The 16,570-nt window shown below is 40.7% G+C and overlaps 1 protein-coding gene across 1 annotated transcript in view; it reads left to right on the top strand.

The window, feature by feature from the left end:
• LOC124857913 (E3 ubiquitin-protein ligase HECW1) overlaps positions 1–16,570 on the top strand; it is a 210,636-nt gene that overhangs the window by 177,895 nt on the left and 16,171 nt on the right. The window contains exon 29 of the mRNA XM_047349491.1: positions 15,578–15,790. Within this exon, the coding sequence (XP_047205447.1) occupies positions 15,578–15,790 (213 nt within the window). The remainder of the gene's footprint in view (positions 1–15,577; positions 15,791–16,570) is intronic.

Here is a 16,570-nt window from a genome sequence, read left to right as displayed (position 1 = left end):
CTGAGAATAACATAGAAACACTTGGTTACTGCTGAGTTTTGGAGATGTTGTAACTTCCTCTGCTTTTAATAACTTTTAATAAATAGAATAATTGACCCTGAATATTCCACGACGAAAGAGAACTTGTTTCTCTAAAATAATTAACTGGAAAGTATCAAATGAGCTAAGTTATCACCCTTTTAAAGATACTTTTCTAACCCTAAAATAATATTTTAAACCGTTATATCTGTCAACGTCAAGCAAGCGTCACATGAGCAGCGGTTAATAAGCGTTCTTCGTTGCAGAAAATAGGAAAAGATTTATGCAAATGTGTGTGTGTGTTTGTACGTTACCCCTATCAGTTTCTAAATCGCTCCAGAGTCAGACTGTCACACAGTCCTCTATCAGTCCAAAAAACAACTAGGCACTTCCCAGGTCTGTTGTGTGAGACATTCAATCATTCTTTGTCCGCTTTTAACTTCTCCAGGAGGGAGAAAGAAGAAACTTTGCTCCGGTTTCTCTTCTGCCCGCATAAGATGTGCTTTCAATATAAATCCAGTGTATTCACTCTTCTGGCTCTGGCAAACAGCATGGATCTTTGTCCATCTCAGTGGGTTCGGGCCAGACTTCTTCTGAGTTTCGTTTTTTTTTTTTTTATATAGAAACTCACACTGCGATTTTCAACAAGCAGGAAAGCAGATCTCTCTCTTTCAGGCCGTGCTGGAGAAGCGTCTCTGGTGTAGTAGCCATGGAGAAGGGCAGGTTTCTAAAATCCAGACTCAAAAACGCAGATGTTGAACTTGATGGAGTTGTTCCCCAGAACTCCTGCGTGTTTGTTTGTTTTGGAAAAACTAAGTCATATGCTATACTGTTTTAGTAAAACTAAATAATAAAAGAAACACAGAGACTGCGCAGTTTCTTTGCCCGGCCAGGGAGATGTTTTCAGCTGCATCACCACGAAGACTTCTGACTTTTCCTCCCCAGAACAGGGTTTTTATTCAACAACAAGGCATATACATTTGCAAATAAAAAACACACATTTTGTCAAGTGTCAGTTGAACTCTTACACCTGGCATTCAGCTGACTGTCCTTCACACTGTTCAACCTTTACAATGCTTCCTGTTATCCTAGTTTTGGCTGTTATCTGCAGACATGTACAGAAATCTGCAGACGCATACAGAAATATCTTCACTGTTGCAGGGCAGATTATAGCTAAGTCAAACACACACATATAGGCCTGTTTTGAACAAGCCACTAAGTTACACAATACATTTTATTTCACACATTATTAAACATAACTTGAGCATAGCAATGCAGACCCTATTAAGTATTTTAAATGTTTTCCAACATCACCCCCTTTTGAAGTCTCAATAAGACTTCACCCTAAAATGTCCGCAGATTATATTTTAAGCAACTTTAAATCTTCAGCATGCCTTCCTGCTCCCCATCATCACCGTCTACCTCTAGCAGTGGCATCATGGTGGGATGCTGAGAAGCCTTCCCTTCAATAGTGGAGGTGATAAATCTTACAACCAGAAATCGGATACATCGCTGGATGCTGATATTTGTCAAATTACCGGGTACTGCTTTTTTATCAGGAGTCCATCCAGAGCCCGTCCAAGTAGTCACCCTGCTCCAAGAGCCACATGGTGGGGACCTGGGCAAGGAGTACCTCCGTTGTTTACAGTACTTAGACCATCTTTCGTCCATGCATAAATAAATGGCATAACCTTCCCACCCGGTTCCGCCATTCCCGCAATTCACTACCAGACAGAGGTCAAAAGAAAAGGTGGTGGTGGCCCCACAAACATAATTGAGCTCTACCCCCTCGATTTTATCCATACACCAGTCTGCTTTTCCCTTATTGGTTGCGCGTTTGAACATTTGCTCAGTTTGGCGGCTGTCAGAGCATGTCTGGAGTGGAAGTTCACAAAACAAACCCAAAATCACTGTAATAATGCAAAAAGATATGACACACAAACATCCCATGACCCAACCCTTAGAGGGTTTTGGTCCTACCCTTTGGCTCCCCATGATTATTCCTGGTAATATAATCTTTGATACCTGTAAAAAAGAAATTATTAGAGATACAAAAATTTTAGTTCAGTTTTTTTAATTCAGTATTTTACAAGTGGGAGGGAAAACTCCCTTTCAGTGAGAGGGAAACTCAATCACTGCCGCCTCTTTTCCTGATTGTGCTTTCTCCTCTTCAGCTCCCAGGTGTAGACTGACCTGGAGCCTTGCGTTCTCACACCAGGGGATTATTCTACCGCTTCAGTAGTGTGAGAAATCTGAGTTTCAGCTCTCAGGTGTAGACTGACCTAGAGCTTTGCGTTCTCACACCTGGGGATTATTCTGCCCCTACAGTGGTGTGAGAAATTTGATCTTCCTTCCCAGTGTTTTCTCTTAGGTTTTCCTGGACCTCGGCGAGGGATCTCTGTGGAGCGTCTGTTGCTGTACACTGACTCCAGTGGTACCAGGTGTCGCCTTTACCCTTGAGTCTCACCGCATGTGAGGTTCTTTCTGTGACCTGGAATGGACCGGTCCACCTGGGTTATGACCACTTACTTTTGATCACCTTCAGCAGGACCCACTCAGCTTCCGAGGTGGTGGTGCTGACTCTGGTCTCTGGTTCCGCTGGAATATGTTTGGAGAATGCTGTGACAAGACTGTGGAGAGATCTGTAATAATCACGGTGAGACATAGACTGTTCACATTCATTTAAAAAAGGTAGCCTGGTTTGGGGACCTGGAAATGGTCTCCCTGTCTGCAGTTCATGTGGAGTCAGACCATGCCTCTGATTCACAGAGCTTCTTACAGACATCAAGGCTAACGGCAAGGCTGTGACCTAATTCATTTTGGTCTGTGCACAGATCTTAGCCAATTTGGTTTTGAGGGTCTGATTCATTCTTTCCACCTTTCCCTGGGACTGTGGATGGTACACTGTCCCAAAGGAATGTTTAAGTCCCAAAAATGTCTCCACTGAGCTCCTTGTTTTTGAAGTGGGTGCCATTGTCTGATCTTATTTTGGCTGGAAAGCCATGTCTGGGAATGTAATGATTTATTAAACACTTTACCACAGACTTGCTGTCTTCTTTCTTTGTGGCCCATGCTTCGGTCCAGCCTGTAAAACCATCCACACACACCAACAGATATCTGAACCCATTCACTCTTTCAGTCATATCTATATAGTCAATGATGATTTCTTTCCCTGCAATAGGATCCAATGGGAATTTCCCTGGCGCTGGCTTCAAGGTAAGTTTGGCATTGAACTGTCTGCAAATTTCACATGAGTTTATCCAATGCACTGCCATTGGTTTTAAATAAGGATGCCACCAGTATTCGAGATTTTTTATCATTTGTGTGGTCCCTACATGCCTCATGCACTGTTGCAAGGCAGATTATAGCTAAGTCAAACACACACACATATAGGCCTGTTTTGAACAAGCCACTAAGTTACACTACATTTTATTTCACACATTATTAAACATAACTTGAGCATAGCAATGCAGACCCTATTAAGTATTTTAAATGTTTTCCAACATACTCCAGCTTTCTCCTACAGTCCAAAAACATGACTGTCAGGTTAATTGGTCTCTCTGCATAGCCCTTAGGCGTGAATGAGTGTGTGCATGGTAGTTTATCCTGTATGTGTCTGTGTTGCCCTGCAATGGATTGGCGACCTGTGCAGGGTCTACTCTGCCTCTCGCCCATAGACTACTGGAGATAGGCACCAGCTAGTGACCCACTATGGAATAAGCAGTATAGAAGATGAATAAATGAATAAAATCTACTCCCTCTGAAGAACCTGCAGCACTTTTCTTCTCTTATGCGTTATAGTCTGGGGGGGGGGGGGGGGTTCTGTAGCTTGGTTTCTGTTGAAACACACAGACACACACACTCGTTTCACACACATACGAAATGGTTCTTTCAGGGTGTAGTCTGTGAATGAGGCTGCAAGCTTTGAAAATGTGCTGATGCTGCTTTGCAAAGGGCTGCCTGTGGTGGCCCAGTGTGGTTTTTAAAGAGCAAAGCAAACAGCATCTCCCAGTGATTCAGGCCTGATCCCAGCCTGCCTCTAGGAATAAAACTCTACTCCAAGGGTTTTCAAATGAGCTGATCTGCCATTTGTATCTTTTCATGTATAAGAGTTCCTGTAATCATTTTTTTGTTATTTGTTTGTGTGAAAACGTTATATTTTGGGAAATAAGTCTGCTTAAGACAAAAAAAAGTAACACATAGATTCTAGATTAACAGAAATACAGCCAGCAGTAGCCTGTTATTGTGTTCATTGCATTAAGTAGCCATAGCAGTGTGAATAACAGTAAGGTTAATCAAATGAGAAGATCTGCTCATTCCAGTGGAAATAAAGGAGTGTTCGAGTACAGGAACTGAGGATACCTCATATTGTAGCATTAACAGCCTTATTTTCAGTGTTCCAATGTAAATAGTTTATACAGTCACAAGTGTTTCTATTTTTTTTATAGTGCTTGGATATAAATAATTCTTGCCATAAAGTCACATAGTTTGGAGGCAGTTGCCTTCATTCTACTGTGAAAAAGGTCATTCTCAAGTGGAGACATTTAAGACAGGTACTTGTTTAACAAGCAGGAAGTTGCAGCAAGTTCAGTCAGGTGTTGGTTTGTAATATGAATAGAAGTACTAGACAGACAATACTAATCAGCATGTTTGGTGAAAACCAAAGTGAGCGAATCAAGGCAAGCTCCTCATAATGGTTGAACACGGTTTGTTTGCAGCCTCAGGAACCGGACATCTTACATCTCTTAAGCCAACCATAAACCTCTCTGTATGCCAAGTATTCTACAGTCACATGTGAGGCCATCTGTCTGACAGCTGAAGCTTGGCCCAAATTTGATATTTAGGCCAAATGATACCAGAAGCAGCAGCAGAGCTGTCTAAAAATGACTGAAGAAGAAAAGTTTCCACTTTTATTAATGACCTGGTCCAGCCCTTAAATGACAGAAGCATTATTAGAGGACCTTAAGAGAAAAAAATCACTCCTCAAAGAACAGGAGACTGATAACAGCTTGATTAATTGTCTTATACCGGGATGATAATTATATGGACTACTAGGGAGTCTACTCTATTTCCTATCTCCACATGACATTGGACACTAAATAAGATAAAATAGTCTAATCTGTGTTTTTTTCTGCTTTATTTACAGATCTTTTAAATAACTGTCACTTTTTTATTTAATGGAAAGGGCACAAAAAACAGATACATGTTATATGGTCCCCCCTTTCTTTAGAAAAAAACCCCCACATAAAACAAGGAACGAAAGAAAAACAAAAACCCCGCCCTTTCAGAACAAAGGACAAGTACCATGTAATGTCTTAGTAAATTAAAAGTGAGGTACCGTTTAGGTATGCGTGATGCACTTTTCTTACAGACCCATATATCAATACAATATGCAAGATTAATTTAAGAAGATTAAGGTGCACATAAAAATCGGCACTGTGTTGAGAGGAATGCAAGGGACAAAACTAGGTAACCATATCATCTTTGGTTGAGAGCGAGTATGGAGACCTGGAAATTAGGGCACAAAAGTTTAACTGGAGTGAAAAAGAAACAAAATTTAAAAATGAATAAAATCAGAAGAAAAAAAAAGTGACTGGTCTTGTTTAGGAAGTCTATGGTTCACCAGGTCATTGTAGTGGGTAAGTGATCTAACCACTTTTGGGTAGTGAGGTAAGGTTAGCCAAGTATGTAAGAACTAGATTCCAAATAAAGTAAAATTGTCTCTGGTACCTCTCAATGATATATATCTTATCAGTATTGCCAAAAATTACGAGAACATGTGGGTTAAGTTAGCAGAGGAATTTTGACACCTATAACACCTGACATCTAATCTTGGGTTTATTCTAGCAAGTTTTGCTTTAGAAAAATTAGCTCTGTGTAGAACTTTCAACTGTATGATACTTACTTTAGCACAGGAAGTGTTATAATTTACTCTTTGTTATGGACACCCCCCAATGCTTTTGAAAGACTTCAGATATGTTTTTATGTTTTGTTATGTTGTAGTTATGTATGTTATGTTTATCTAGACTTGTAAGTATTTCTTCATAAGAAAAGGCTTCGATCTTGGCACTCTACTGCATAGATCAGGCAAATAGAGAATACAGAGGACTGTTGTAACACGTACTACACAGTCAGTACTGCAGTATTCCTGCAGCTCCTTTAATGTCGCTGTAGGCCTCTTGGCAATCTCCCTGACCCGTTTGCTTGTCTCCCTGACCAGTTTTTACAGGCTTGTAAATGTCACCTCTGCCATATTTTTTCCACTTGATGATCACTGTTTTCACTGTGTTCTATATCACGTCTAACACCATGGAAATTTACCATGCTCCCCTCCTGACTGATGCAGTGGAAACTCTGCTGACTGTGGCTTTTGCTGTGAGATGCAGCAAAGAATATATCAGAAAAAACTAACCTGAACAGAAACCATATTTAGAGTTTATCAGAGGCAGGTTCATACTGAATCCTATTTAACATGACTGTAAATGTGGTGGTTAATTCTGAGCACTCCCAGTTCCCCTTATCCACCTTATTTTGTTTTCCACCTAGCAAGACATCGAATGTTACAGTAAAACTCATTGTTTGGTTAGGAAATTAACAGACTGGATAAACGTGCACCCAAGGTGAAATGAGATTGTTCCTGCGATTAGTGGTACCGTATCAGTATGGGTACTCAACGGTACCAGTTTTTGGTACTTTTGTGCGTGTTTATGTGGTCATAAATGTTAATTCGTTAAATAATAAAATACAAATTTTTTCAATTTAACATTTATTTCTCAAACATATAAACTTTAATGAATATATCAAAACAACATCCAGCTGTTTGTATTGTAACGCCTCAGTTTCAAACATTTCTTCTCCCATGTTGCTGGCTGCAGATGACAAGTCGCTAACAGATGCCGGCGTGCTGACGGCGCCGAATGCAAGAGTTGTAGCCGTAGATCTGAGGCTGACAAAAATTGCTCTTCATCCTGGATAAAAATCTGGTGTTTAACCAGGTGCTTCCTCAGATCAGAAGTATTCCTGCATTTCGCGTCAAAAATATAGCGCTCTTTATCAGCCATGCTTTGTTGACGATACCAGCGGCTACTGACATCATTAGGCTCTTGTGTGTGCAATGCTGTGTTCATGTTCGGCATGAAAAATTGCCTATTCTTCTACTCCCTTGTGTCACAATGTATCACAATGATGCATTTAGGTTATGAAACATGGTACCGTTTGATTTTACAATTCGGCCAGTACCTTTTCAAAAAAACGTACCGAATTTGGTACCCATGCCTACAACCAACAAATTTTTTGTTTATTTTTCTGTTGGGCTGTACACACTTAAAGCCACATTAAAGGTGAAAAAGTCCTTAAATGATTTATCTTGCTTTAATCTTTTGCACCTAAATCTGGCATTTTTAACAGGGGTGTGGAGACTGTAATTTAGCTTTGATGATGTCTGGAATAAAAAAGATTGCCGTTTCTTTAGACAGAAGTTTTGGCCAGTCACCCAGACACACACTTCGCTTCTCTTTTCGCGAGAAGCCACTGCAACTTAATATGAAGTAAAATCAGTTATTAAAAAAAAACCTCATATTATTGTATAGTATAGTAGGATTATAGTAGGATTGGTGTTAGGATTGGTGGGTAGACTTTAAATATTTTAGATGTTCAGATGATTCGATCTCTTCCTGTGACGCAATGACCAGGCTCACTATGAGAAGGGATCTGTTACTTCCAGCAGCCGGATCCTCATGACTCTCACATGAAGCAGGCCACAAAGCCCACGGCTGTTTTTGTACTTTTTTGTGCTGGTACTGATCCTTTTTTTTTTATAATAAAGTGTTTTATTCAGCTAAATTTCTTGGTTGAAACTTTGAATGTGACGAGAAATGAAGAGGAATTATTTCTTAGTTGTTTATTGCACGTTTTTAATGGTGGAAGTTAAATGAAGATTGAAAGTTTGTAATGCCATGTGACTGTACTGTCTGAGCGAAGGGGTAATGTAGTTGGCAGTATGGGTAAACTCCTGATCCAACGTCAGTATGGTGTAGCATGGCTTACGATTTAAATACAAGTTTTGGTGCAGAACAGAGTCAAACTGAGTCTTCTCCTTTAACAAGTGGCTGCACAGCTTTTGTAAATGTCCCATTTTTCTAAGTTCAAACTCATCCATAATGTTCTTAATTTTATGAAAATAAAAAGAGAGGGTCGGACAGATGGTTTTCAGAGCGGTAGGAGATTTGTAACTGAAGCACATCTCTGTCCGTTCTCCTCGCTGCGAGTGAAATAACTAATTCTGTCTTCCTCTTCTTTTTGTGATTTTATAAGTATTTTAGGTTGTTTAAACCTGACAATCACACTCTCCACAACTGACTTATAGAACATATGCAGCATCGTGCTGCAAACACTGAAGGTCCTAAGCTTCCTCAAGAAGTACAGTCTACTCTGTTGCTTCTTGTAGACGGCTTCACAGTTGCATCTCCACTCCAAGTCTGTTGTTCAGGTGAACATTGAGGTATTTATACTCCTCCACCACCTCCACTTCTTCTCCCATGATGGAAATAGTGTTTGACCTATTCCTGTTTCTCTTAAAATCTACAATCATCTCCTTTGTTTTATTCATGTTCAAGATGAGATGATTGTTTCTACACCATGCCACAAAGCGGTCCATCAGCTCCCTGTACTCAGCTTCTTGTCCACCTCTGATCCACCTCTCAACTGCAGAATCATCGGAGTATTTCTACAGATGACAGGAGTCTGTCTTGTACTGGAAGTCTGAGGTGTACAGAGTGAAAACCTGTGCTGCTGACTACCTGGTTAGACACACAACCCTTCAGTCTCATAAACTGTGGTCTGTTTGTCAGGTAGTCTTTGATCCAGGAGATTGTTAAGGCCTCCATCTGAGTCTTCTGGAGTTTCTCACTTAATTTAATCAGGGTGAATTGTGTTAAATTCACTAGAGAAATCAAAGAACATAATCCCCACAGTGCTGCTGGCTTTGTCCAGATGACAGTGGGTTTGTTGAAGCAGGTGTATGATGGCATCTTCAACTCCAACTCCACAGCGATAAGCAGTTTTTCCAGTTGCTTCTTCACCTGACTTCTTGAGATGCACAGGTGGAAGCAAAGAGAGCCTCAAGATGTTCTGATTTGTTTATGGACAAACATGTAGAAGCAGAAGGGTCCATGGCTAAGGTGGCTGAATAAGAGTTCTCAAAAAGACACATCAGAATGAAAGTAACAATGCTACTCCGACATGCTGCCACCTTGAGCGGTGCAATTATAGAATTCTAGAAAGGGAAAAATTCACACATTAAGAATGTTGCAGTCAAAGTGATGGGCCATCAAGGTCAAACAAATCACCATCTGAGGTGACACATTTTGTAAAAATGTGCTAAATGGTCACATTTGAGGCCAGTTATTTGTGTACCAAGCTGCCCCTCAGCAACTACCTGGTTCCAAGGGTTCTGGTTGGTCTGAAGGGTGCCTGGGTCCTGAACTGTTGGCAGGGTGCTCAATGTGCATGACTGGCCTGAGTTTTCTGAAGGGGTGACTGCCCTCCTCAGGCTCCACTCTGGCAGCATGGGAATTTCCCAGCTGTGGTGGCGTGAGCATGCCCGTGTGGGCATACCTTTTGCCTTGGCACCCAGGATGGTGCTGGATGGTGCTGTTCCCTTGTCTGGTCTACCCACTGCAGTGGATTTACGTGTTAAAAACCTTTAGAGCCAGTTGTCAAGATTAAATAAATACAGCCACATTTATCCAAATTTTACTTGACACTAGTTGTCTACAGTGATTGTGACTGCAAACTCAACAAGAATTCTTTAATTCTATTTAGTTCACCTGTTCAGTATCTTCTCAAAATTCTTTAACCGTAAAATCAAATTCTCAATCATAAACCAAGTTTTACCTAAATAATCTTCCTTATTAAACTTTATATGTTTTCGATCGTAGAGGGCACATAGCAGTGTATTTCCAGGAAATAATGTGCACACAAAATTTACGGAAAAAGTATTTCTCCTTCATAGAGTGTTTTGCTTTGAACAGCATAACTTTAAATGACTAGTGTTTCAGCAGCTTTCTGTGCTGTAATCACTTGTTTCCCACAAGAACAGCTATGTGCCATTTGGCTGGGTGCAGAGACTCACACTGGGAGCTGCAGTAGGGTTGCCAATAAATAAGGGACACCTCCTGGTAGGGCTATCCAACTCCACTGTCTGCACCTCTACCGGCCTGGTGATTTTTTTCACCCTTTTTCTTTGTGTGAAATGACTTTGGAAACATTGGACTCAAACCCAAGTTTAATTTGATGCTTGTTTTTGACTGATACAAATATCCATGGAAAAATTATTATTCAGCAATTTATAAAATAATTTATTCTTTTTGCAAAATAAAATTACTAGACAAAAACAAATATCCTTCTAAAATAAATAAACCACTATTGAAAAGACCTCCGTCCTGCTTAACTTAAAACAATATAAAAAAGCATAACAGTATAATGCAAAACATTTTCGTAATAGTGCATTTAGTGCAAACAAAAAGTCTGTAGAAAAGTTGTAAACATAAACGCTTGTGCCTTTAAGGCCATGACTGTACAGGTGTAGTGAAAAAAATATTGAACTAGTGAACTAAAAAATACAGTACTGAATTATGTAGAAACAACCTATTTTTTCCATTTATATTTCATTTGAGCTCTTTCTGCTGCAAGGAGTTGTTTGCTTTTCAGGACTACCGAGTAAAACTCTGAGCAGGACATTTCATTAATTAGACTGACAATTAGCTCACTTCTCATTAATTCTGTAGAACATTTGTTCCTCACATCAGTCCACTTATTTTTCATGATGGAGAAAATATTTTCCACAAACCCACTAGAAGAAGGGATGCTGAGGACAAAGGGTACAATAGCCTGGATGTTGGGGATGTCAGCTGCCTGAAGAACTTGCATCCACCTCTCTGCTGTTCCACTGGACTGCCACTTCGCCTTTTCCCGAGAGACTCTATCTATCTATCTATCTATCTATCTATCTATCTATCTATCTATCTGTCTGTCTGTCTGTCTGTCTGTCTGTCTGTCTGTCTGTCTGTCTGTCTGTCTGTCTGTCTGTCTGTCTGTCTGTCTGTCTGTCATGAGAGCACAGTTGCAGAAAAGTGGGACAACTTCGCTGAAACACGTTGTTTCAGCTTTCACGGTGTCCGTAGATCTCCTGCGGTGGAAGCACGGAGCGCTGGTTACGAGTGCTAAACAAACACGGGCCTTTATTGTCACGTAAGCGGCGGGGAGACGCTGGGGAAACCATATCTGATGGGAAAATGCGAATCGACTTAACACCTGTATCTATCTTTAGCAACGGTACCTGCTGGCCAATGAGATGAGCCGAAATATTCTGTCAGCTCATTGGTCACAGAGCAGGATATGGCTGGTAATGAATTTACCGTAATGTTAAATATAAAGCACTCCATCATTTATTAATTCTATTGACATTTTAGTGAAGATTTTTGATCCACCTAATAATACGGGACTACGTGCGTCCCGTTTCAGCTCAATACTTTTTATTCTAAATACGGGACGATTCCGTTTTTCAAGGGACGGTTGGCAACTCTAAGCTGCAGCCAGCACCAGTAAATATGTTTTCCTTGGCCTTTCACTGTGTTCGTTATTGTACAAGGTGAAAAATCCTTGTTAGTACTTATTAATTAGTACTTAATGCTAAATTGTTTGTGAAAACTTACATTTGTTAGATCAGTAAAATAATGTGCATGCAGCTTTGCAAGACGATCAGATGGAAATATGCTGTGATGGGTAAAAAGTGGCTGCACTAAGGCTGGTACCATACTATGTTTCAGACATTGTGCCGCTGTGACATCAATATGCCTGATACGACCACCCAGCATCACTCCGACCCCATTTAACTCCACTATGTGCTGCTAATGCTGTCTGGTCTATCTGCAATGGGACATTTGAATAGAAGAGGAAGAGGAACAAGAAAGTAAGAGTGTGAATCCAAAGACGAAAAAGTTTGAAAATGTCTCAGGGGTCTAGTGAAGAGATGCAAGATCGCAAATACATTTGAACACCAAAGTAGCAGCAGAAACCAGATGTGATGGGCTTTCTTCTTCATGCTTTTTATTCATCCCGTTCAGCGCAACTTTAACCCCAAAGCAGTCTGGTGCAACTGCATGATGCTGTTTGGTTTGGAAGGTGTGAACATTCTAAGTTTTACCGATCCCTGGACCGATCTCCAGACCGGACCAGCAGTGTGAATGCACCCCTATACTCTAGTTTAAAAGAATACTTGTTCTATGGTATTTTTAAGGTATTTGCCCCTTCCAGATAAATCTAATAACTGGTTGTGCCATCCTTGGCGGCTTCAACTGCTGTCTAGCATTTACAATAACTGGCCATGAGCCTCCTGCAGCTCTGTGGATTCGTTGGCTCACTCTTCTCTGCAAAATTATTTAAATTTAGCCACATTGTTGGGTTTTCAAGGTTGAACTGCACCCCAATCAGATTTAATTCCATACTTTAATTTGACTAAGCTGAACTATCTTTATGAGACATTCAGCAGGGTCACTTCCTGCTGTGTAACACGGGTGTGCTTGAGCTCGAAGTCATAAACTGCAAGCCAAACTTTCCTATTTAAGTTTTTCTGTTGGAGAATGGAATTCATTGTTCCAGTCGTCCAGGTCCTGAAATACAAGGCCATTCCACTACCAGCAGGGGTTTTGCCTTAGAACTTTCCTATGGATGCAGTTTTTGCCCGGTGTCTTTCTTCTTTTTTTTGTGTGTATTTTTGTCTGTTCACCACACACTGCCCCAAGCCCCGTACCTTTGTAATGGTCGATTCATGGACTGTGGCAAGAGAGGCCTGCAGTGCTTTTAGTTCTTAGTTTTTTTGTTAATTCCTGGATGAGTCGTCAACGTGCCCTTGGACTAAATTCTGTAGGCCGCCACATCAGGCTTAACTAATAGATGTCAGTGACTTTGTTTCTCATCTGTTCTTGAATCTTGGTCTTAAAATCTTTTAGTCTACTTCGTGTTTTTAGGAAGGTTCTATTGAAGGGATGACTAGTAATATTCAACCAAATGTTGTAAAACACAATTAATTCATGATTTTACAAGAGATTTAATAACTTTTCCACATAGGTCCAGGTAGGTTGAAATAGTTGTTTTACCCATATTAAATAAAATCATCATTTGAAAATTACATTTTATGTTTATTAATGTTATCTGTGTCTGATAGTAAAATTTTATTGATAGTCTGAGCATTAGACAAAAGTAAAACCTAAAGATATCTGTGAAGGGCAAAAACTTTTTTAAAGTACTGTAGCGACATATTTAAAACAAACAAGCATAGGAGCAGACGAAACATGTCAAATAAAAAATCCAGCCTGTTGAGTCATTGCTGGTGAACAGTCACTGTGAGAAAAACTTTATTTGTTGCTTTTTGGTTAGATTTGTTTTTAACACTCAAGCTACCTTTAGACCACTAAGTTTACTGTATGTAATGAGCTGCAAGGATAGTCAAATAACCATCAAATAAAGAGTTTTTCTGTGCTGGTATAAATCACAGTACGGTTTGCAGTTTGTTTCCTACGGGCATGTGCAGAGTGTTCTACTTTTGGGTCAGTGACCTAGCCAAGCTGCTACTGCTGCAGCTGCTGCTGACTGTCAGAATTGACCAGACAGCTGGCATGATGCAGGCTCATCGTTGCCCATCATTTTATGGCAGAGGACGTGCCTGCGGCAGCATGTGTGACATGGTTTTTACGTCAGGCCACCCTCCACTGTGTGCACCTAATCTGGGTCACAGCAAATGGTCACAGAGAAATGGAACTTGTTTATGAACCTCCATCCAACTACTTTTTCACTGTGAATGTTTTTCTGTTGTATTAATCAGAACACCTTTGGATCCACAGAGACTGTGAGTTAGTTTCACCAAACCCACTGTTAACAGTGTACCCATAATTACTTCATAACTTAAAAACCAGTATACACAGTGCCCTGCTAAAGTATTCAAACTCAAAGATCTTTATGCACAATGTGTTTTAAGTGATAGACAAACATAAAGTAGTGTGTAATTGTAAAATGGAAATTAAATTGGTTTTATTTCATTTTAATCATAAACTGAAAAATGTGGCATTCATCTGTTTTCAGCCCTATTTACCCTGGCACCATGAAATAAAATCTAGTTCAACCAGAGAACTGAGGGATAAGATGTGGTTCTTTTAAACAAACCGTTACAAAAGCATATGACCCAGTTTGGAACATTTCACAGAGCACTGTTCAATTCATCGGGAAAATGAAGTATCGGGCAACTGCAAACCTAACAACACCTGGTCTTCCACCTAAACTGAAACAGAGAACAGCTAAGATGTCTATGATAACTCTGAAGGAGTTACCATGGGCCAGGTTTTCTCCAAACCATGCAGAGATCCACAGATCAGGTGGCTGATTATGTTGACAGGACAAGTATTTGTTGTGCAGTCAACAAATATGGCCTTTATATAAGAGTGGTAGAAAGAAAGCAAATTTTGAAAGGTCATAAGACGTCCCCTCTGCAGTTTGCTACAAGCCATATAGGGGGCACAGAAAAGAAGGTGCTCTGATCAGATGAGACCACAATGTCACATTTTTTTGTCATCCATAATGCTTTTTATGCTGTTGACCACACGCTCATAATAACTACCCTCAATACTGGGTCATGTTGGACTTCGGCAGAGCTGCCCTTTGTTACTGGTCTTGTTTTAATTTTCATGGGCAGACATTCTAGGTGCAGCTAAGGGGCAGAGAGGGTCTGGTGTGGGGACCAGTGAATTTCATCTCTGTTTTTTGCAGATGACGTAGTTCTGGCTTCCTTTTGCTGGGACCTACAGCATGCGGTGGTGAAGAGGGTGCTGAGCCAAAAGGCAAGGCTCTGAATTTGCTGGATAGTCCACATCCTCACCTATTGTCATGAACTTTGGGTCATGATCGAAAAACGAGATCCCAGGTACAAGCGGCAGAAATTAGCTTCCTCCCTTGGGTGGCTGGGCACTCCCATAGCGGTAGGGTGAGGACTTTGGCCATCCGGTAGGAGTTTGGAGTAGAGCCGCTGCTCCTCCACATTGAGAGAAGTCAGCTGAGGCTTGGGCATATGTTCTGGATGCCTGCTTTAGGAGGTCTTTCCGGCACATCCCACCAGTAGGAGGCCGAGGACACGTTGTCCCTCCAGCGTTTCTCGGCTTTCATGGGCACGCTTCGAGCTTCCCCAAGAGGAGCTGAAGGAGTTGTTTGGGTAGAGGTAAGTTTGGATGTCCCTGCTGAGACTGCTGCCGCCTCAACCTGGTACTGGCTAAGAGGAAGATGACGAGTGTGTTAAGGAAGTCCAGGTTGTTTTAATAGTGGCCCTTTACTTGTCTGCCCCGCATAGCACCTTAAATTCAATGCAAATTATGACTGTAACAACCATAGCAATTAATTAAAAAAAAACACTATTTTAATTTGTCTCAAAACCTTTGGCTATGAATGTGGTGTGTACGATAAGAATGTACCTGTAAATACTGTGCCCTCTTCTGATACTGTTCCTTTCTTTTAGGGGGAAGTTTGCTGTGGTTAGAAAGTGTATGGAGAAATCCACGGGCCACGAATATGCTGCGAAGTTTATGAGAAAGAGACGGAAAGGACAAGACTGCCGGGTGGAAATCATTCATGAGATTGCAGTGCTCGAGCTGGCTACAGCCAGTCCCTGTGTGGTCAACCTCCACCAGGTCTACGAGATGGCTTCAGAGATGGTGCTTGTTCTGGAGTTGTGAGTACAGAATATAAACACCAAAACCCATCCTGAATTATCCTTGTTCTCACATTATATTTGTATGTAATTTTATTTTTTTTAATTCATAAATTTAGGGGAGAAAAAGGACACGTTTTAACAAGCTGCTACACTTGTTAATTTATTTAAAAACTGTAGCAGCTGATTTTTGTTATACAGTTTCTTTAAAACATGAATTTACCATTTACTGCTTTTATTATTAGGAAGAAATCCATGGAGGATCAATTTTGTGTTTTTTTTTAACCTAAATTTCACATTCTACCACAGTGATTCACCTAAATCTAAATTCTAAAATTCAGAGACTGGCAGAGTTTCAGGCCAAATTTGAATGCTTCAGTAGACATGTGCTACTCCATCAATCAAAGTGGCTCACTTGTTGTCATATCTCACGCAGAACGGTGAAGAACAGTGGTGTTCTGTCAGCTAGAGGTTCGTTAGGTATTCATCTCATCCCCTCATTGAGCAAAACACTGTAGAGATGTACAGACAGATGGAATGTAAATCTAATATTAGTGTTGTAGAACGTAGCTGGACAGGGTCCCTGGTGCACGCACACACACACACACACACACACAAACAATATATGTGTTGACTACAATAGCTGCACCAGATGTCAATATTCTCATTTCACTGCTTAGCCTAGTTCCCATTGTGTGTGTGTGTGTGTGTGTGTGTGTGTGTGTGTGTGTGTGTGTGTGTGTGTGTGTGTGTGTGTGTGTGTGTGTGTGTGTGTGTTGGTGTGTGTGTGTGAGGGGGGTG

This window comes from Girardinichthys multiradiatus, chromosome 21 (assembly GCF_021462225.1).
Source record: "Girardinichthys multiradiatus isolate DD_20200921_A chromosome 21, DD_fGirMul_XY1, whole genome shotgun sequence".
NCBI lineage: Eukaryota > Metazoa > Chordata > Actinopteri > Cyprinodontiformes > Goodeidae > Girardinichthys > Girardinichthys multiradiatus.
This window is presented reverse-complemented; position numbering and strand designations above follow the sequence as displayed.